This window comes from Canis lupus, chromosome 17 (genome assembly GCF_011100685.1).
Source record: "Canis lupus familiaris isolate Mischka breed German Shepherd chromosome 17, alternate assembly UU_Cfam_GSD_1.0, whole genome shotgun sequence".
NCBI classification, from domain to species: Eukaryota; Metazoa; Chordata; class Mammalia; order Carnivora; family Canidae; genus Canis; species Canis lupus.
The window spans coordinates 20,584,616-20,605,264 of NC_049238.1; the positions used below are offsets into that span (position 1 = coordinate 20,584,616).

The 20,649-nt window shown below is 58.4% G+C and overlaps 1 protein-coding gene across 1 annotated transcript in view; it reads right to left on the minus strand.

Moving 5' to 3' along the window:
- Positions 1-158: 158 nt before the first annotated feature.
- OTOF (otoferlin) overlaps positions 159-20,649 on the minus strand; it is a 95,795-nt gene continuing 75,304 nt past the window's right edge. The window contains 28 exon segments of the mRNA XM_038561007.1: positions 159-1,141; positions 3,134-3,234; positions 3,341-3,519; positions 3,623-3,864; positions 3,992-4,090; positions 5,679-5,767; positions 6,147-6,289; positions 7,031-7,191; positions 8,106-8,276; positions 8,399-8,526; positions 9,062-9,199; positions 9,538-9,672; positions 9,796-9,932; positions 10,785-10,851; positions 12,796-12,924; positions 13,334-13,363; positions 14,992-15,122; positions 15,637-15,799; positions 15,914-16,075; positions 16,505-16,624; positions 16,819-16,980; positions 17,721-17,855; positions 18,249-18,373; positions 18,574-18,763; positions 19,079-19,231; positions 19,569-19,685; positions 19,838-19,928; positions 20,047-20,147. Coding sequence (XP_038416935.1) covers positions 961-1,141; positions 3,134-3,234; positions 3,341-3,519; positions 3,623-3,864; positions 3,992-4,090; positions 5,679-5,767; positions 6,147-6,289; positions 7,031-7,191; positions 8,106-8,276; positions 8,399-8,526; positions 9,062-9,199; positions 9,538-9,672; positions 9,796-9,932; positions 10,785-10,851; positions 12,796-12,924; positions 13,334-13,363; positions 14,992-15,122; positions 15,637-15,799; positions 15,914-16,075; positions 16,505-16,624; positions 16,819-16,980; positions 17,721-17,855; positions 18,249-18,373; positions 18,574-18,763; positions 19,079-19,231; positions 19,569-19,685; positions 19,838-19,928; positions 20,047-20,147 — 3,780 coding nt within the window. The 3' untranslated portion in view covers positions 159-960.

Sequence of the window (20,649 nt, forward strand, 5' to 3'; positions counted from 1 at the left end):
CCCATGCCTTAGGCCCTTCTTGAATCTTGGGCCACGAGGCTATTCAAAGGGGAAAGCCAGAAGGGTCCAGCTAGTGATGAGTTTGCCAACCTCAGAGAGCTCACAAACTCTGGGCCCCTATACGGTCCCCCAACTTGGCCAAATGCAGACTTGTCAGCTCAGTGTTTAATTTATTTTATTAAGAGAAAAATCACCACTCACGAAAGGAACAACAGCCAACAGAAACCAGGCTCTCACTGCAAGTACCACCTCCTGGCCTGGCCTCAAATGAGGGCCTGGCAGGGCGGGTGGGCACAGGGTTTTCACTCTCACTGCTCCTCATCTAAGCTTCTGAGCACTGGACCAGGCAGAGGAAGCTCTGGGAAGCGATAAAAACCCACAGGCAGGGCAGGGCCGAGGCTTGTGCACCCACCATGATGGCTCCTTGGGCAGGAGGAGGAGCCACTCTGGAGGGCAGCAGGGCAGAAGCGGCCACCTCCACGCCTTAGCAGGAAGGATCTGGCCCTCATTTACAGAATAAGGACTGGTGGTCTGACTGCCCTCACAAGATTCTGTTGAGGAGGGAGGGTGATGCTTTTTGCTTATTCATTCTTTTTTTATAGCTCTGGGCACTGGCCCATGACAGGATTCTCAGTTAATTCTATTAAACCTTGACTCCTCCACGGGAAAACCTAAGGGAGGATCTGGGGTGGCTTAAGGGACAGACCCCCACTCCTGCCCACCCTTCTCACCCACCAGGCGGGGACCAGCTGAGTGGGACAGGGCCAGCAACAGGCTTGGGGTGGAGGAGGAGAGGGATGGGGTCGCCAGCCCAGCAAGCAGGAGGCAGGCTTCCGGGACTTGAGGCCACAAGGGTGGACACTGGGCTTCCCAGGCTCCCCAGGGAGACTGGAAAGTCCACACGAGAGGAGGGACAAAGGCCCAGGCCCAGGAGAGGAGCGGCAGCCAGGCCGTGGGGCTTCAGGCCCCGAGGAGCTTCTTGACCATGTAGCCGGGGAGGCTGTAGAGGAAGAGGGCAAGCATAAGCAGCCCCAGCAGCGCCAGCACGATCTTGATGATGAGCCACTTGTATCGCGTGCAGATGAGGTACTTGATGGACTTGAGGGGGTTGAGGAACCAGACAAAGGCGGTGTCAGGCCGGCTGGGGGTGGGGAGGGGATGCGGTCAGGCAATGGGCCTCTCCCAGGGCACCCCATGCCCTCGGCTCTTCAAGACCCCCAACATGCCCTGTCACAGCCTGGGTTCCAAAAGTAGTGAGAGTGCTGGAACCGGGTGTGGACCCCTTTCTTAAGCACCAGGTTTAGGCTCTTTGTGGGACCCTCTGGCACCCTTGGTCTCCTCCCAAGGCCCTAGAGGGCTTTCTGGCAGCTGGGCAGCCGTCCAGCCTCCACCTGGACACTGGTGGCCGTGGCTGTTCACTACTGAGAGGCAGCCGCCGCACTGCCCACAGTGCTGATCCCTGGGAAGCTCCTCTGTTCAGCAGCTCCCCGTGGGTGCTCTGGGGCCGCCCCGTGTTGTCTCTGTGAAACCAGTGTCTCTCAGCCTCTCCCCCTCTGTGATGAACATGAGCATCTATGCCCACCGCACCCTGCCCAGGGTCTGAGGAGCCTCCGTGGGATGCACGCCCCTTGCTGCTCTATCTTCTGCACAGCCTTCCGGCCAAGAGGTGCTTGCTAAGCAATCCCCTCTGGTGTTCATGTTTACAAAGACAGTAGGTTTTATAAGATGTCAAGATATAAAATTCAAGTACTGAATAGATTTTTTTTCAAGCTCCTGTCCCACTGGCCCCGCAGAGGACACAGACCATGCCCTCCAGAGCCAGGCTCAGGGCACAGTGGGGCTCCCACTCAGGGCACCTGGTTTCCAGGCCTGGTGGTGATGAGCAAGTCAGGCTCCCGTTTGAGCCTCAGTTTCTGTACTTACACAGTGGGGTTAATAGTGGACTCTGCCTCTGGGGTTGGTAAAGGGGAAGGAGACAAAGTGCACATGCTCTGCTAGGCCCCCAGCTGCTCAGCAGATATTGCCTGGTCAGCAGATGTTGGCCGCTAAGCTATGGGAACTGGACAGGGTTCCTTACTGGCCTGCACGACAGAAAACGGCTCTGGGTTGGGAGATGGGGGCTGGTGGGAACCAGTGAGGTCTTGCTGGCTACTCCCAGCCAAACCCTTCCCCATCCCCTGTCCACATGTCAACTGCTTTCTGCCAACAGCACTGGGTTAGAGTCAGCCTGTCACAAGGACAGCAAGTAGCGTCATGCCAAGGATCCTGGGTTGGCAACTTGAAAACCTAGGCTGGGTCTTAGCTCTAATCAGCTAGGTGACCTTAGGCAGGTTGCTTTGTTTGAAAATTGCCGTGTGTGCACGTGTACACGTGTGTGTGTGGGGGGGGGGCATCGCGTGTGCACGTGTGTGTGTGCCACATGCTGCCCAGCTCATCAGCCCTAGGTCCAGAGGAAGAAGTGAGGAGTACCAGAGCCAGGAGGAAGCCAGGCTCAGGCCCCCAGGATCTTCTTGACCAGGTAGCCGGGCACAGAGTAGAGGAAGAGGGCGAGGAGGAGGAGCAGCAGCATGAGCAGCAGCAGTTTGAGGAGCAGCCAGCGGTATGTGTGCCACAAGAAGTAGCGGGCAGACTTGAGAGGGTTCAAGAACCAGATGAAGCTCGTGTCTGGCCGCCTAGAGCAGCAAGAGGGCAGAGGCAGCGTGGAGAAAGGACACAGAGGATGAAGAAGGCTCAGGATATGGCAGGGGCCTCGCAACGGGTTGGGGCGACCTTGGGCTGAGCGTGTGCACCTCTGGTCACCTCCCCGGCCCTCAGGGCTGCCTGGGGCCCCACATTCCACCACCGCAGCGGTGTGGGCTAAAACTAGGAAAAGCATTCAGCTCTGTGACACGGGCCTTCCCTGGGAGAGGGGCTGCTTTCCTGAAAAAGTAGCCCGTGCTTTGGTTCAGAGGGAGGGGTGGATTCCGGTGGGGAGCAGACAGGGGAAGAGGCTCCCCCACCCAGAGAGAGATAGAGAACACAGAGGTGCTTGCAGAGCGGGAGCGAGAAGTCCAGAAGGTTCTTGCTGCCCCTTCCTGTTCCAGTGGCCCCAGGGATCAGCGTGGCAGGGGGGCCAGGCCGGCAGCACACTCACTTGGGTTTCTCTAGGGGGTCAGGTTCATTGCGGGCCAGGCCCACGGGGTTCTTCTCTGCCTCCTCGGCTGTCAGGAGATGCAACTCTGCCTCCACCTTGCCCTGCAGAAAGAACAGAAGGATCTCGGCGCTCAGGCCAGGCGCCGGGACCCTCCGCGCCCTAGCCGGGCCCAGGCCTGCCCTCTGCCCAAGCAGTGGCGGTCCCCACCGTGAGCTCGAACTCATCATTCTCATCGCGGGCCAGGAGCGGCCACCAGCCTTTGACGCGCTTCTGCTTGAAGATGGAAACCAGGGGCACGTCCACCTCCCCCGTGGCCATCTCCATGGTGCACTGCTTGGCTGTCTTCGCGCCCCGGGGGAACCGGTTCAGGTCCAGCTCGATGGCCCCTGTGGCAGCCCTGGAGTCAGCTCTGACAGGCCGGGCCCGGTGGACCCCCCGCCCCCAGGGTGGGCTCCCCCTGCCCGCCCCCTCCGTTCCCCAGCCCTGCACCCAGGAAATCGTCCGCGGAGAAGTGGTCGGCGTCCCAGATCTGCAAGGTGAGCCGCGCGGGGATCTTGTACTCCGTCTCGTCCCAGGAGAACATGGACTCCTTCTTGGAGATGACAATCTTTTCCTCGGCGGCCAGATAGTCGAAGGGGAACAGGTAGCGCCAGTTGAAGTTGCCCTCGCCGGTGAGGGAGTGATAGTGGACATCCGTGTCCTGCTTGTCCTCCTGCTGGCCCTTCAGCCACCTGCCAGGGGCCATCAGCTCCAGACCTGTGGCCACCTGCAGGGGGCCCCTTCCCTCTTCTCCTGCCCCCAGAAAGGTGGGCTCTCCCAGCCCAGGGCCCCCCAACCCTGTCAGGGGCCCTCACCCACCCCCGCACAAAAATGTCGCTGGACTTCTCCCCAGTAAAGAAGTCATCGTCCTCCAGGACCACCTCGTCCGTGTTCCACACGATGACCCGGAGCTCGTACCTGGGCAGGGGAGAGGCTGGCTCACAATCTGGGGGTAGGGGCTGTCCCAGGGTCTTGGGCATATATAGGGCAGGTCACCAAGGGGAGTCCTGGGGACTCAAGGTGAGCATGAGGTCCTGGCCCAGATTGGGGTGGAGAGAGACGATTCAGGGAAGGGGGCAAGGAGGGGGAGCTGAGGGAACAGGGGGATGTTGGGGCCCTGGGCGAGGGAGACAGGAGGGCCCAGGGGAAGCCTGTCTGGCTGACACGCCAGGACCCAGAGCACACCCCTAGACAGGGAGGCTGACCCAGCTCCGGAGGGGCAGGGCCGCTATTGGGGGGTGGCTGAGCTCAATCTCGGTCTCCAGAGGCCAGAAGGCACTCCAGTTCTAACACAAATGTGTATTTAAGCCCAGCAGCTGGCAGTGGACTCCCAAGGAATCTGGTTTCCTTTATGTCTTTGTCCTTGAAGAGGATTTTTCCACTTGAAGTGTACTTGTTATTATAAATCGGTGGTTACATTTCAACCATTCGGAGTGTGGTTGAGTCACCTCCCCCCCACGTTACTTGGCATGTGGTCCATGGCATTCCCAAGTTTACCCTGAGTCCCCGATTACACCATGGGGTGAAGTGTCCACTAGTGGCCAGCCCTGGGACAGCACACTCATGACAGACCTGGAGGCAATTCCAGGCAGAATTTGCTAATTTGCAGGACCCAGTACAAAATGGAAATGTGGGACCCCTTATTTAAAAATTAAGAATTTAGGGGCACTGGGTGGCTCAGTCAGTTAAGCCTCTGCTTTCGGCTCAGGTCATGATCCCAGGACCCTGAGATCAAGCCCCACATAGGGCTCCCTGCTCAGTGGGGAGTCTGCTTCTCCCTCTCCCTCTGCCCCTCCCCCTGCTTGTGTGCTCACGACCTCTATGGAATAAATAAATAAAATCTTTTTAAAAATTAAGAATTTAGATATTGTCATCTTGAAATAAACATGGGGCCGCTCTGAGTGTGGGACCTGTGGCACTTCCCTATCCAGGCCCTGGTTCCAGGCACCGCAGGTGTCAGAACTGGCAGCAACGCCATTCTGTCACTTTACAGATGGGAAAGCCGAGGACCCGGGAGGCCGTGTGACCTGGCCAGGGCCAAGTGGGAGAGGCAGGCTGTTTGCCTCTGGTCCTCTTTCCACTCTACCCCCCGCCCCCCCGCCCCTTTCTGGGCACTCACTCCTGCCTATCTCCTCCACAGGGGTTTTAAATAAAACCTGGCAGAGTTAATGACAGCCTGGAGTGGGGCCAACAGAGCAGGCTCCGGGGTAGTGCCGCTGGGAGGATGAAAGTCCACTGGGCGGTGCTGATGAGTGCACATCTCCTCACGTCTCACCCAGGGCACACTGGGGGTGTGTCTCCGCCTCGGAAAAGGGGACCCACCCAGGGCAGCCCCCACTGCTCTCTCCATGGGTTGCTCTGTTCCCCCCACAAGGCCACAGGGGAAGCACCACTGACCACGGTGATGTGGGTGATCTGAGTCTGGGGCCCCTACAGGAAGGAAGGTCATGGAGAGGTGGGAGGGGTGGGGAGGGGAAGGCAATGGTGCTGGGCCCCAGAAGCTCACTTCTTGGGCTTCCGAGGGGAGATGTCCAGTGGTGTGCCGGGTGCTGGCATGTCCATGGGGAACATATCCACCCACAGCTCCAGGCGGCCCTGCGGAAGAGGGGGCATGGCAGGTCTCCCAATGGACTCCCCCTGCCCCGGAATGCCAGCTACCCCCCACCAACCTTTGTTCCCTCAGGACCCAGTTCATCAATTTTCATCCTTGGATGCCAGAGTTCCTATGACATCACCAATAGCCAATCACAGCTTCTAAGGGAGACCCCTGAGGGCTGCACCTGAGCTGATGTGACTCTCACTTAGAGCAAAGACGCATGCCACCAGAGTTGCTGCGAAGGGCCATGGTGGGGAAGTGCCTGCCAGGCTTTGGGGATGTGGCAAACAGTATGAGGATCCATTTTTATGAGCTCAGGTGGGGACACCCTGATCCCAGATACCAAAGAACCTCAGATCTCAGCCAGGTAAGTGTCACCTGCTCGATGCCTGGCTTGTCAGGGTTGAGCAGCGGCCGAGTCTCCACATGTTCGGGCACGAGGCGGCAGCCCACACGGGGGATGTCCTCCCAGTGCCTTAGGGCAGACAGTGCCACGTGCTCTTCTGTGGGCTTCCTCTGACCTGCGGGTGCCGGTGGGTCAGTTGCACACACAGCCTCAGTAGAATAAGAAACCTGTGCTGGGCTAGACTCAGGGGCACAAAGAGGCCCCTGAGCCATCACCTGTCCACCCCATCTCCTTTTTACTATTGGGGAAACTGAGGCACAGGGGGACAGTTGGCTTGCCCAAGTTCTCAGCTGCCCCACAGGGCCCAGAGAGACTGGGTTTTTGGGTTTGCTCTGCCTGGGAAACCTGACTAGAGAATCCTGCTAGGCTGTGAGGGCGAGGTCGGCAAGAATCCACCTCTTGGCCCAGCATCCTGAAGGTGGCCAGCAAGGGTTCCACAGCACACATGCCTCCCTATTCTCTGGGAAGTGCCACGTGGGCAAAGGAGTGGTGAGAGCCCAGGGCTTGGAGTCAGAGGGATCTGGGCCCACCTCTCATTCTGCCTCTGAAAAGCCATGTGACCTTGGGCAAGACACTGAAACACTTTGGGTCTCAGTGTCTTTCTCTTTCTCTGCAGAATGGGGAGAACCATCCTACCCCACAGGAATTCTGAGATGGAGAAAGAAGACAACAAGTGGGCAGGTGCCCTGTAGGATGGGGTGGAAGGGCAGAGGCTGGGCAGACAGGAATGGGACTCTAGGCTGATGGGCAGAGGGTCTAAAGAGACTCCAGTCTAGACCTCAAGATCCTGCCTCCAGGGATGTGTGGGTTCCTCTTGGCCTCTGAGGCCCCGTGGCTGTGTCCAGTGCCCTATTACCATTCTCGTCCTCGATCTCGGAGGGCCCAGTGAAGACGCGGTTGGACACTTTCACTCTCCCGGGGGGCCCAAAGTGGGGGCCATCCACTTTGCCCTCCTTGCAGAGGCGGGTCAGAATCTGGCTGGGCTTCATGGGGTCCCGCCAGATATTGTAGCCATGTCTGTGGGAGGGGCACACAGGCTTCGTCGGGCTCAGGGTGGGGCTGGGCCCATCCCCAGGCGGTAACTGGTTCCAACCAGTTCCCTTAAATTGGCTGCTGCCTTGAGTCAGCATGTGGGCCCCACCTGAGATAGGGTTGCTGGGGGCTGCTCCCTCCTACCCCAGGCCCCAGCCTCATATGCCCAGTGTCTCAAGGATGAGCTTTCAGCGTCCCCCAATGCAGCCCAGCCCATTCCCAACTATGCCCTTTCCTCCGGTACTTCAAAGACTTCCATGAAGACACTGATAACGAGAGAGGTTAGGGATGTGACCAGATTCACACAGCCTGTCAGTGCAGAGGCTGGCCAGGTCCCCAGTGGATTTTGCATAGCAGCGCCACCTCTCCTCCCAGCCCACTGTTCTCTCCTTGCCCTGCCTCCTCTGGCCCGGAATCCTCTGGCTCTCGCCTCGTCTTACAACCCATGGAAGGAGGCCTGGCCTGGGGCAGAAACCATAATAGAGCCACCTTCCCAAATCACAATCCCTGAATCTTGTTTTCAGAGACAAGACACTGCAGAAGCGCCCAGGCCCGGCCCGGCCCCACCTCCGGCCCCGCCCCAGTCGTGCCCCGCCCTCGCCCCGCCCATCTTCGTCCTCGGCCCGCCCCCTCGTGCCCGCTCCGCCCCGCCCGCCCCCCCCGTCCTCCCCATCCCACCCACCCCCTCCTGCCCCCTCCATCCCCGCCCCGCCTCCGCCCCGCCCCGCCTCCGCCCCGCCCCGCCCCGTCTCCGCCCCGCCCCACCCCTGTCCCCGCCCCGCCCCGCCCCATCCCTGCCCTCGCCCCGCCTCACCTCCGCCCGCCCCGCCCCCGTCTCCGCCCCACCCCGCTCCCTCCCCGCCCTCGCCCCGCCCCCGTCTCCGCTCCGCCCCACGCACATGGAGTAGGTCTGGGCGATGCCGCAGGTGGCGCGGTGCTTGCTGTAGAAGCGGTTTTCCAGGTCAATCTTGGTTTCCCCAATGAGGTCGTCGGTGCCGACCAGGTCCCAGTCGTACACGGCCACCGTCAGCATGGATTCCATGGGGAAGGAGGCCTCAATGTCAAAGGACCTGGCGGGGTAGGGGTGGGGTCAGGAAGGCGGAAGGGCGGGGCTGGGTGGGGTGGGTGGAGGGCCGGCTGGGGAAGCGGGGTGGGCAGGAGGGGCGGCATGTGGGACGCCAGGGGGTCTTACTTCCCAAAGACAGGGTTGAGCTGCTTAGAGATGTAGTTCTCCTTGTCCCGGATGTCTGTCTTGCCCAGCCGGATGGCGATGTAGGGGTCTGCTTTGCCGTTGATGTCTGCGGGGTGCAGGTCCGTGGCCTGGGATGGGGGCAGGTGCTCCTGAGCAGGCTCCCCACACACCCAGCTCACCTTCCAGTGCCCTCGCGCCCTCCCTGATGGTCCCATGATGGCAAAGGGTGGGAGCGCTGAACCAGAGACGGGAGACTTGCTGCGGGACCCTGGGCAAGTCACACTGCCTGTCTCAGGTCTTGGCTTCCTCCTCTATAAAAGGTGGGAACTGAGGCGCCTGGGTGGCTCAGTGGGTTAAGCCGCTGGCTACGGCCCAGGTCATGATCCCAGGGTCCCGGCCTTGAGCCCCGCATGGGTCTCCCTGCTCTGGAGGGAAGCCTGCTTCTCCTTCCCCCTCTGCTCCCCCCTCTACTCATGCTCTCTCCCTTTCCTTCTCTCTCTCTCAAATAAATAAATAAAATCTTAAAAAAGAAAAAGGTGGGAACTAGATCAGATGACCTTCCTGGTGTCTCTCAGTTGGGGCTGTCACTTTGCCACTGCTTTAGCTCCTCCTGCATAAGGGGCCTGGGAGACTGTGGGGAGAGATCTGAGGGGGGAGTCTTACCCTGACCACATAGACTCGGACCAGCACATTGATGGGGTCATTACTGGGAATGCCCTGGAACATGCCATAGGTGGGGTCGTAGCCGGCTTCCCGGGACACATCCTCTGGGAGTGGCACTTTGTACACGCAGAGGGAGCCCTGGGGCAAGGCAAGGCAGTCAGGGTGCAGTTCAGTTCCCATAGGCACGGCAGGGGTGCATTCAAAACAGCACCCTGCTGCTCAGGGTCCTAACCCTTCAGCCACTTGCGTCAGAGGGAGGTCTGGGGGTTCTGGAGGGAGTGGCCAGGGCAATGTTGGAGGTGGGACACTCAGGGCAGATGCTCTTTTATAATCAGCACAGAAATATTTTCGTATTTTGCTAATCAGTATAGCTAACAGCTCCACTTGACTGTCAGCCCTGGGCTTGGGGCTTGGGGCTTGGGGTGGGGAGAAGAGCTGGTGGGAGGGAGGCTCAGGGTTCAGGGCCTTCGCCTGACCTTGAACCTGCCCACGATGCGCTCCTCCTCAGTGGAGCCGTCCTCATCATCTCCCGTCTTGCCCCGCAGCAGGTTGAAAGTGTGCAGCCAGTCCTCAAAGTTGTCGAACTCGGACTCCAGCTCCTTGGAGTACACCTGAGCAGGGCCGGGCCGTCGGGGGGACAGGCCATGACCACTGGCCTCCATCTCACCCCACCTGCCACTTCCTGCCCCAGGCATGACCCCACGCTCCTGGTCGGTCTGTTCCCAGACCCTCACCTTCAGCTCATCAATCTTGGGTTTCTTCTTCTCAGGGACTTCAGACCCCTGGCCGGCGCCGGGGCCCTGGGTTCTCTTTTTCTTCTCTTCCTTTGCTGCCTTTGCCTTCTCCTTGACCTTCATCGGTCCCTTCAGGCCTGGCCAGAACCAGAAAAGGAGGCCCAGGTCAGTTTGGGGCAGAAGTGATGGAGCAGGAAGTTTGGGGTTGGAGAGCCAGATCCGCTGCTAATTTACTTTGTTAATTTAATTTCTCAGGGCTCTGTGTGCTCATTTGTAAGCTGCAGACAGTGCTCCCTGGCATGCCTGCCTCACACGGGGGCAGGGCACCAATAAAGCCACACTGGGACAGTGTACGAAGACTGCTGTCACGCCCTCTGGCAGGGTAGAGCACAGAAGGAACATGGGTCTTGAGTCAGCACCGTGCAGCTCACTCTCCTCTCTGGCCTCAGTCTACTTGTCTGTCACATTAAGAGGGCTGTTCCATATCAGCATTTCCCAAACTACGTTCAGTGGGACACCAGCTGTAGATGTTCTTGGAATGTTTTAGGAGCAAGGGTACATTGTGGTCAGATAAGCTGGGAAATCTTTTACATTGTAACTTCCATTTAGAGACTTATCATCACGTTTGTATATTAAAGGACTGGGAAGTCCTGTGCCTAAAGACCGGTTTAATCCATTTGACCAAAGAATCCTCTTTTCCCCTTGGAAGACCCATTATCATCAGTGTTCCATGGAAAGGGTCTGGAAGATGCTGGAGCTCTGAGCTCCCTTCCAGCTCTGATGTTCCGTGGCTCTAAATGTCTGTGGCTGCTGAACTGGTTCAAGCACAAGCCACCCTAGTTGAGGCCCTACGCCCGCTCTTGGTGCCCAGAGATGGCTGGTGATAGCTGCCTGCAGCTGCCGCGGCTACTGATGATAGTGGCGTGGTGGGCAGGAGAGCCAGCCCTCTGGGGAAGGAGGGGAGGCAGAGACCCAGGTCCCAGGCTCACCCTCGGTGTTGTCCACCTCCTCCTTCTCCTCCAAGTCAGTGCCTGAGACCTCTTGCTGCCGAAGTTGCTGCCAAAAGATGAGGTGAAGGGAAGGGAAGGTGGGCTTCTTGGGGAGGGGTCTTTTAACCCCACACTGCGGTCTGAGACTAGTCTTAAGGACTTAGAAACAAACTCTTTTGGGACACCTGTGTGGCTCAGTTGGTTAAGCGTCTGCCCTTGACTTAGGTCATGGCCCCGGGGTCCTGGGATCAAGTGCTGCATAGGGCTCCCGGCTTAGTATGGATTCTGCTTCTCCTTCTCCCTCTGCCCCTCCCCCTATGCCCCCTTCACCCCTGGCTCATGCTCTCTCTCTCTCTCAAATGAACAAATAAAATCTTTAAAAAAAAAAAAAAAGGAAACAGAAACACTTTCTGATTGGGGTTCAAACTCATCATGTGCTCTATGTAAAGTGGGTTAAAAAAGTTTATGATGTGTACGATATGCCTAACTACTCAGGAGCTTATGATTCTTTAAATTGTATATCATTTAAAAATAAAATGCCTTTTAATGTTGATTCTTAGTGGTATTATACTTTTTTAAATGTAGACAAGTATAACGGAATCAGAAAATGTGTTTTAATGTTCTTTCCCCACAGTCCACCCTACCTGCTGGAAACCAAACCTCGGGGTTTCCATTAAGGCGCCACTTGGTGGCAACCTGTGCAAATTACAGGAGTAGAGATGAGACAATAGGCAGCTCCTTGGAGCTCCAGCCTGGGCAGCTTGAATCCAGGAGATGATGGTGGGAGAAGGTACGACTAGGGAACCCCCCCACCCTCAAGGCAACCTCCTGCTCTTTAGAAGCTTTTCTGGACACACAGGCATGTAGCTAAAGATTACATTTCTCAGCCTCCTTTGCAGCTAAGTGTAGATATGGAGTCTAGATTCTGGCCAACATGAGTGGAAATGGTATGTGCAACCTCCAGGTTGGGCCCTCAAGAGGGAAGGAGTACGCTTCCTCTTCTTCTATTTTACCCCTTCCTGTGCTCTGGTATTAGGACCTGAGGCTGAGCCACCTCTAACCACACAGATGCCAGCAACAAGCGGCAGGGTCTTGGGGCTTGCCTGCCATTATGTCCCCCTATCAGCCTAACACCACTCTCTGAGACATGTGAGAAAGAAAGAAGTTTCGGTCTTGTTCACACTACTCTAACTTGCTACAGCAGCTTAGCCGGCTAACCTAATGTGGAAAGTAAACATCACACATAGCCTGGGTCACAGAAAGGACCTGGGGAGAGAGGGTGTCTGGATCAGCTCAGGTCCTACTGAGGCACAAGCCCCTCCTGGTCAGTCAGTAAGGCAGGGAATGCCCTGATCTGGGTGGAGAGAGTCAGAGGTGGAAGAAGAGAAATGCAGTTTCTGGAATGTGCGATCAGCCTCAGGAAGAAGAAGCTGCATGCATCCAGTAGGGGAAGAACATTCCATAGCCACGATGGCTGAGATATGTAGAACAAAGCAATATAAAGAGGTGCAAGTCCTACTAAGAAATCATTGCTCCCTTTTGGCCTCTGCACGTGTTTCTCCTCTTCCTCAAAGGTCACCTTCCCTGTGAAGCCTTCTCTGACTCCCCCAGGCATTGATCTGCCTTTGTCATCACACTATGTCAGCTGACATGTCCATGAGGGCTCCTTAGGGCAGGTTATGGACTTATCTTTGGCCTCCACAGTACCTAGGATGGTGTCTGACTCATCACATATACTCAGGAGGTGTTTGTGGTGTGAGTGAAGTGAGTGAAGATGAGTGAAGACAAGAGAAAGCCTAGGCAGAGAAGGTAGACTGGACCGTCATCTCGGAAAAGGTGGGTCCTGAGCTGGAACTTCAAGGATGTGAGACAAGTCTGTTCCCAGCTCATGTTAATGGAGTGGGGGAACTGGCTCTGGTGGGGAATGGGAAAGAGGGGCCGATGTGGAGTTGGGGTCAACTCCCCCAGCCCTATTCCTTCTCAGCTCCCCAGCCCAAGCCCAAGGCCTCACCTCCTTCATGGTATCGATGGAAGCAAAGTACTTGGACCACCAGTCCAGCATGCTCTCATCTGGCTCCTCTTCCTCTGGCTCTTCTGCGTTGCCCTTCTTCTTCTTTTTCTTCTCCTTCTCCTCGTCAGCCTGGAGGGTTGGCCAGGTCCAGAGTCCTGCATACAGCCCTGCTCCCTGGACATTCTCTGAGCCCTGGCCATCCAAGGGTTCCCCATCTATTTTAACTATTTACTTCTGGGAAGCCCTAGACTCCATGAGGCTCCTTGAGGTCACCAGTGTCAAAGGGCCCTGTTTTGTGGAGGAAGGTACCAAGCCCAGAGAGGGTCATGACTTGCCAGTTTGAGCTGCTGGCCAGAACACAACTGTCTCTCGAGGGCTTTGCTGCCTGAATGGTTCTCTCCCTCTGCCTCTTTGGAGGAAGGTACTGACCCCGAGCATCCAGGGCCTGGGGAGTGGCTCAGTCCCTGATGCAGGGCCTCTTGGCTTGATATCCTCTGCCACTGCAAAGCCCAAAGCCCCCAGATGGCCCCACACTCACCACATCCACCTTGATGACAGCATCAGAAGTCTGTGGAGGGGAACCAAAGAGATGGGGACAGAATTAGCCACCAGGGGCCTGAAGTGGTAGGCAGCCACCCAGCCAGGAGAGGAGAGGAGAGGAGAGGAGAGGAGAGGAGAGGAGACGAGGGGAAAGAGAGAAGAGGAGAGGATAAAGCGAGAGCAGAGAGGGAGTTCATGCGGTGATGTTCACTGTGGGAGCCCCTGTGCTCTGTGGACTTAGCGCTGACAAGAGCACACTGCCTGGTGAACCTGCAAGAGGTCTGCTTCATAGATGTTTCCCCACAGCCCTTCTTTTTTTTTTTTTTCTTTTTAAAATATTTTTATTTATTTATTCATGAGAAATATAGAGAGAAAGAGAGGCAGAGACACAGGCAGAGGGAGAAGCAGGCTCCATGCAGGGAGCCCGATGTGGGACTCGATCCCAGGTCTCCAGGATCATACCCTGGGCTAAAGGCAGGCACTAAACCGCTGAGCCACCCAGGCGTCCCCCCACAACAGCCCTTTGAGGGTGGTGGTTCTCCACCCTGACTGCGTGATAGACTCACGGCGGGGGGCGGGGGTGGTGGTTACAAATGATCAGTTCCAGGTCTCTCCTGAGTCTGAATGTGGGGGCCAGGCACCTGCATGGCTGAAAACTTCCCAGATGTTTTCAATGGGCATTCAGGGTTGGACAGGGAAGCTGACCCGTATGCAGCAGGAACTCATTAATGCTAGCTAGACAAGGTCAACTGCCACTCTACTGTCCCCCCTTACTAGGGCAAGAGCCTGAAAACTTCAGTGGATGCACAGATAACTGCATAGCTGAAGAGGACCCTGGTGAAAACATCCCCACCAGAGTCCAGGGCCGGGGTGATGAGGGGGAAGCTCAGGTTCATGCTGTCCTCTATCTTTTTCACCTGATGGTCTGAAGTTAGGGGGCTCTCCCCTGGCCTCAGGAGGAGCCCACAGGGAGAAGTTCAGGATGCTGGGAGCTGAGGGGGCCTGGCATCTCCAGGCATAGCCCTGCAGCAGTGGGCTTTCCTGGCAGTGCCATGGTAGGGCTGTGAACCAGCCCCGTCCCTCATCTGCTCCCCTTTCCTCAGACCCATGCCCCCTGCTAACTCAGCCAACTGCCCGGGACCCTCCGGGGTCAAGGACTGTGAGCCAAGGGAAGGTCATTTCAGACTGAGTTCAGACCTCAGAAGCTGGGAGGTGCCCCAGCTGTGTAAAAGACTTGAGGTCAGGAGTGGAGTGGAGAGAATGTGGCAGGGAGGAAGCCCACATCTGGCCCACCCTGCCCTGCAGACACCAGCTCTGCATCTAAATCCCAGATGACAGGTGTCTCTCTGGCAGATAAATGGCCCTAGTGTCCAAACCAAGAGGCATAAGGAGCTTCCACCCAGAAATCTCTCCCCAGCCCTGGGCCTAGGGAGGCTTGTTTGTGAATTGCTGGGATGAAAAACCAGGCAGTCTCTGGAAAGAACATGCAGAACTGACAGTCTTGCACTCAGGGGCGGGTGCAACAGAGCTAGGATGGACTGCTTGCAGATGTAGGCAGGCTTAGCCCTCGACCATGACATGCCAAAGGAGGCGGCCCTGCTCCTGCGAAGCGTCACAGGTGCCCAGCTAGCGTGGGGCTGACGTTACGCGCCTTACCGCGTCCAGCTTCACCATGGTCTCCAGCTTCTTGACAGGCACCTCTGGCTCCATGTTCACCACGACTTCCCCTGTGGGGTGAGAGGAGGGGCCCCCATTGCACAGCACACGGCCACCCCGGAGGAGCCTGACTGTACAGAGAGACGGACAGACAAGCAGACAGACAGGGAAGAACAAGAATGAGAGTGAGAATCAGAGGTGGTCAGAAGGACCAGGGGCCTAAAGCTGATCCTGGAGCTTTCTGAGGGAAGAGGGAGGGACAGGGCAGTTGAGAGAGAAAAGATAGGCATAAGGAGAGGGAGAAAATGAGCCAGAGAGAAGGCTGAGCTGCTGTGGAGTCAAACAGTAGAGTCTGGGCCGGGAGGGAGGCTAGAAGGGAGGCCTGGCCTCATCCATAGAGCAGCAGAGGAAGCCATCTGCCCTCCGGCCCTTGAAGAACGTGTCTGGCTCTGGCTCTTTCTGCTCCAGAGTGATGGGCAGCCAAAGGTAGCTTGGCCCCCAGGATGGGGCGTCCCCTGGCCTCCCTCATGCCCACTCAGGGAGGCCCCTGGGTAGCCAGCTGGCGGCCTCGAGGCCTGGACTATGGGCAGGAGCTGCTCCTGTGGGCCGATGGAGCCAGGCCTGGGCTTCGGGGTGTGGCCATACCTGTGGTGTTCCAGTTGGGGGCTGAGCGGTCTGGGGGCCTGTAGATGAATCGCCGCAGAGCGCTGACGGCATGGGAGCCCACCAGGGTGTAGCGGCCGAAGGCCCGGCAGTCCACCACTCGGATGTTCAGGGGCGGGTGCAACAGCTCGTTCTCTGGGAGGTCCTGGGGTGTTGACCAAGTGCATCCTGGGATCAAGGAGGGAACAGAGGAGACACCCACCCCGGCCATACCAGCTACACCCAGTTCTGTCTGGCTCTGCCCGGGGCCTGCACCCACCACTTCAAACCACTTGACGAGGGTGTTGAAGTTGGGGTTCTTCTTGTAATTGTGGATCAGGGACGACTGCACTCCCTTTCCTGCACACTCGATGTCCACCCGCGGCCGGTCCACCTGGGCCAGGTTCACCCGCTTCAGGTCTCTCAGGCCCCAGAAGAGCACCTGGGGCGGGGGGGAGAGGAGAGTCCCTCAGTCAGTGGGGCCCATTGAGGGTGGGCAGTGAGTTAGGAGAGGCAGGGCCAGGGGAACCGATGAGAGGCCAGTGTCCTCAAGGGGCTTCGGGGCTTCGGGTGGGCATGGGGACACTGACAGGAGGGCTGGGGAAGGTTCTGGACTTGGGGCAGAACGGTCAGGCACTGCAAGGGTAGGAGCCTGGGTGTGACTTGGACACGTCACTTCCCTCCCGAGGCCTTCAGTCTCCTTGTCTGAAAAATGAGGAGTGTCTGAGGTTGCTGGAGACCTCCTGATGCCCGCAGTGGAGTGTGTGACGTGAGCCTTGATGGGAGGAGAGTGAAGGGGCGAGGGAAGCCAGAACGCAGCAGGGCCTGTCCAGGGCAGGGACCGGAGGATCCCCACTGAGCCCTCACGCACCTCGATTCGGTATTTGCTGAGCACGGGCCGGATGCCCACAGGCACGGGCATGATGGGACCTCGGTCCATGTCCACAGGGCCGTTGATGGGTGGCAGGTCTGCCTTCCCTGCTGGCCCAATCTGGGGGATGGGAGTCATAGTGTCACACTCTCCTTCCCCATGAGGTATTTGTCAGGTGCTATGGGGAGCCAGGGAAGGCTAATGCCCCAGGTCCCCGAGAACCACACTGCAGCACCACAGTTTTGGTGAAACTGGCCTCACGGCAGGATGGGGAGGGCAGCTCCCGGCCCCAGTGCCCTTCCCTGTGGCCCCACCTGCAGCAGCTCGAAGGCAGCCAGCAGATCCCCAGCCGTGGCATTGCCTCTGTAGATTTGGTAGTACTCGAGCTGGGGTGGGAAGCGGGGTGGGCAGTACGCCTCGTCGGCCATCTTCACCAGGGGCTTGGCAAAGGTCCGGCCCATGAAGTCGGCTTTGCCCTGACATGACAAATAACCCAGGTGGCCTCCCAGCGCTTGAGTTTACTATGGATATTCTTCACACCTGGGATCTCGTTCAGTCCTCACCACAGCCTCAGGAGCTAAGGGGCAGGTGTGATCACCTCATCCTACAGATGGGGAAGACCAAGCCTTGGGGCCCATCACAGACCTGCTCAAGGCCATGCTGGCAGTGAATGGCAGATGCAGGACTCAGGACTAGCAATGAAATCTTCCTACGTCTAGTCCAGAGCTCTCAGAGTATCCCAGTAGCTGGAGGGGTGGCCCCCCAGCTCTGGAAGGGTCATCTCAATCCTTTGCTTCTCTACTCCAGAGTTTCCATGGAGAGCTGTGAAGCTGTTACTGACTGCAGCAGGTGTGGGCAGGGGGTTGGGGGACCCGGGGGTGTGGGAAGGCTGATGACAGCAGGACTTGCTGGCACATGTCCTGATGACTCTGGGCCTGAGCTGGGCCTATCTGTGGCAGGATGTGTGGACACTCTGGCCTAGCTGTTTCCTGAGATCCCAGAGGCCCCCAGGATCGGGAAGGGGTCAGGCTGCAGTAACAGGGCAGGAGGAGGAAGGTCTGCTGGAGGGTCTGGTCAGCAGCCCCCACCCCCACTCCCAGCTTCCCAGCAAGCACCCTGGCTGAGGAGCCCTGGGGCTGCGCTGGGGAGGTGGCTCTCAAGGCAGGTGGAATGCAGAGATGAAGGCATAGGTCCCTGGGCCTGAGCCTGTCCATACCATGGCGTCCTGGTCATAGATCTCGATGACAATGATAGGGGGATCATCCCTCAACTCATGGGCTTCACCATAAAGCTCCAGGTTGTCAAATACCAGCATCTGGTCCCAGGTGGGGCACAGGGTCTCATTCAGCACCTGCAGCGTGGGACAGGGGGGATATGGGTAATAGGTGGTGGCGTGTGGGCACGTACATGAGCAGGAGTCACCCAAATCACTGTGACTTCCAGGGACTCCGGGGACAGGAGGGTCATGTTCCCTGACTCTTCCCAAAAGCTTAAAATGAAGGCCTACATGAGGCTGGCTCCCAAGCCCCCCCACCCCACCATGTCTTTCCTTTCCTTTCTTCTGTGTCAAACGTAATCACAATTTAAAGCCTTTACCAGTATGTTCTGGGCCCACAGATACCTGCAAGGCTGTTTCTCTAAGGATCTGGGGTGCTGGCCGATCTGTTTTCTGGGTCCCACACCCTCAAGGGCTTCCCTAGTACTCCCCGAGCCAGAGCCCCTCCCTTCTCCCCTGAGCCCTCACCTCTGTGCACTGACTCTGGTTGATGAAGAAGACGCGGGCGAAGGGGTCTGAGAGGCCACTGCTGTCAGCAGCAAAGAGGCTGCGAGCCTGGTACATGTGGGCTCGGAGCTGGAAGGCCTGCTTCTCTGTGGGGAAGAACAAGCTGAGGCTCCGTGTACATACATCTGGGCAGCCCCTCTGGCGCCCTCCCGGACTGCGCTGCAGCAGGTGTGGGCAGGGGGCTGGGGGACCCGGGGGTGTGGGAAGGCTGATGACAGCAGGATTTGCTGGCACATGTCCCGGGGCTGGCAGCCAGGCCCAGCCTGGATGAGGGGGCCTCACTCACTGGTGTAGACCAGGCTGATGGGTGGGAAGGAGTGCAGGCCCAGGCCCTGGGCTGCCTTGACCTCCTCGAAGCCACAGGGCAGCCCGCACAGGAAGTCCTTGCGCTGCTTGCTGAGGCCCAGCCACAGGTAGAGCTCCAGCTTGGCCTGCACCGTCCAGCCTGCTGAGCCGAAGCCCCGCTTGCCTGGCAGCTGGGGGAGGGGTTGTGGTCAGCTGTTGGGTCCAGGGGGTGAGGAACAAGTGGGGGGCCCTGGCAAAGGCCTCATTCAGAGCTGCCCTTGTCCCTCCACAGCCACCTCACCATGGTGGGAACAGAACGGAGGGGGATGGGCAGGACAGTGCTATCTGGCCCTCGTCCCCCCTTCCTATTCTCTCTCCAGCTCTGCTGTGAGCAGCTGCTATGGGGGGGAGGGCACTCCCTCCAAGAGGAGGCTGATCCCTTGGAAGAAGCCAGATGCCAAGCTTGGGCCCCAACCTCATTCCCAAGACTCGTTCCCCTTTTGTACCTTGAGGAAGAGCGTCTTGACCTTGGCGCAGTCCTTTCCCAGCTCCTCCTCAACGATGGAGAAGAGCAGGTCCTTGGAGGGCACCCGGGCGTAGGCAATGCGCTTGTTATTGCTCATCATCCAGATGAAGACATCGGGGATGCTGTGCTGGGGCTGGGGGCAGGCAAGAGGGGGCTGCTAAGGGAGGGGTCCTCCATGGGGCTAGGGCCCCAGAGCCTGACTGACCCTCTGGGCCCAGAGGGCCAGGCCTGGGCCTGCAGAGGGGAGGACCCCAAAGCTGGGTCTTCTTCACCTCCCACAAATTGCATGGGAAGAACACAGGACAGGATGAATGGCTTGTTCTCCTCTGTCTCCCAAAGGCTGTCAGAACCAGAGGGGCCTCCTAGGTGGTCCCGTCCAGCCTCTTCCTGTGCAGCAACCACCTCCCCACTCCAGTCACTCTGGTTTGAGGGCTGGGCACCCCCTCTCTGCACGATAACAGGGGGCGCACCTCATCTGCCAGGAAGCGCAGCTTCTGCAGGAAATTCTGGCATAGCCTCAGCTTGTCCCGCACCGTGTGCTTCTTCACCTGAGCCCGCAGGGTCTTGGCCTGCTGTCCCATGCTTTCCTGCGGGGGTTGGAGGGTTGGGGTGGTGAGGGGCTCAGGCCACACTGCATGACGAAGGGAGCTGGCCCTGGTGGCTGTGACCTTAGAGACAGCTGGTCCCTTGGCCTTGGGCACCCTCCCTTGATCCCCTGTGTGGTCCAGCATGTTCTCACCAGCTCCCGCATGCAGGACTTGAGGCGCTCCCGGTCCAGCCTGGTGCGGGATGAGTGGCCCTGGTCCTTGTCGGCGAGGGAGAGGAAGCGGCTGGGGGATCAAGGGAGTAGTGCTCAGCGGAGGCCACCGGCCAGCAAGCCTGCAGACACTTCCTCCCTTGCTCAGCCCCCCACTTCCAGTCCCTCGCCCCCCGACCCCTTCCTCTCACTAGCAGCCACAGCTGAGCTCCTCCAGGACACCCCGGAGGCGACGCTCAGGGTAAGACTTCTCAGTCTTGATCATCTCCTGCACGTCATTCAGGCCTTCTTCCTGCAGACCAGGAGTGAGGGTGCATGCTGACCCACAGCCCCCTGCCTCAGTCTCCCCAGAAGTCTCCCCCCATTCATCAGGGGACCCCTCACTAGTTCCATGCCCCACCCTGCCCAGGTCTTGACATCATACAGAAACTACCAGTGCCCCAGGCTCTGTCTCTGCCTGAAGGAAGAAGCCACCTCTGGGCTACGGGTCTGTGGTTCCAGTGGATTCGCTGGGGCCGGGCAGAGGTCAGGACTAGATGGTGGATGGGGGTGCGGTGCAGGCCAGAGACAGAGGGGTTGCCAGCCTCCTCCAGGGAACACCAGGATGGGATGGACCAGGATTCCCAGACTCCATTCTATGTAGCCCTTGGGCCCTCCACCCACTCCTGGGGCATGAGAGCAGGGACAGGACCAGAGGTAACGCTGGGGCTTTTCCTGCTGGGCAGACTGCCTTGTGTGTTGCAGGGGAGGCTTCCAGGCTGGGCAAGGCCCTCTGAAGCACCCCCCACCCCTGC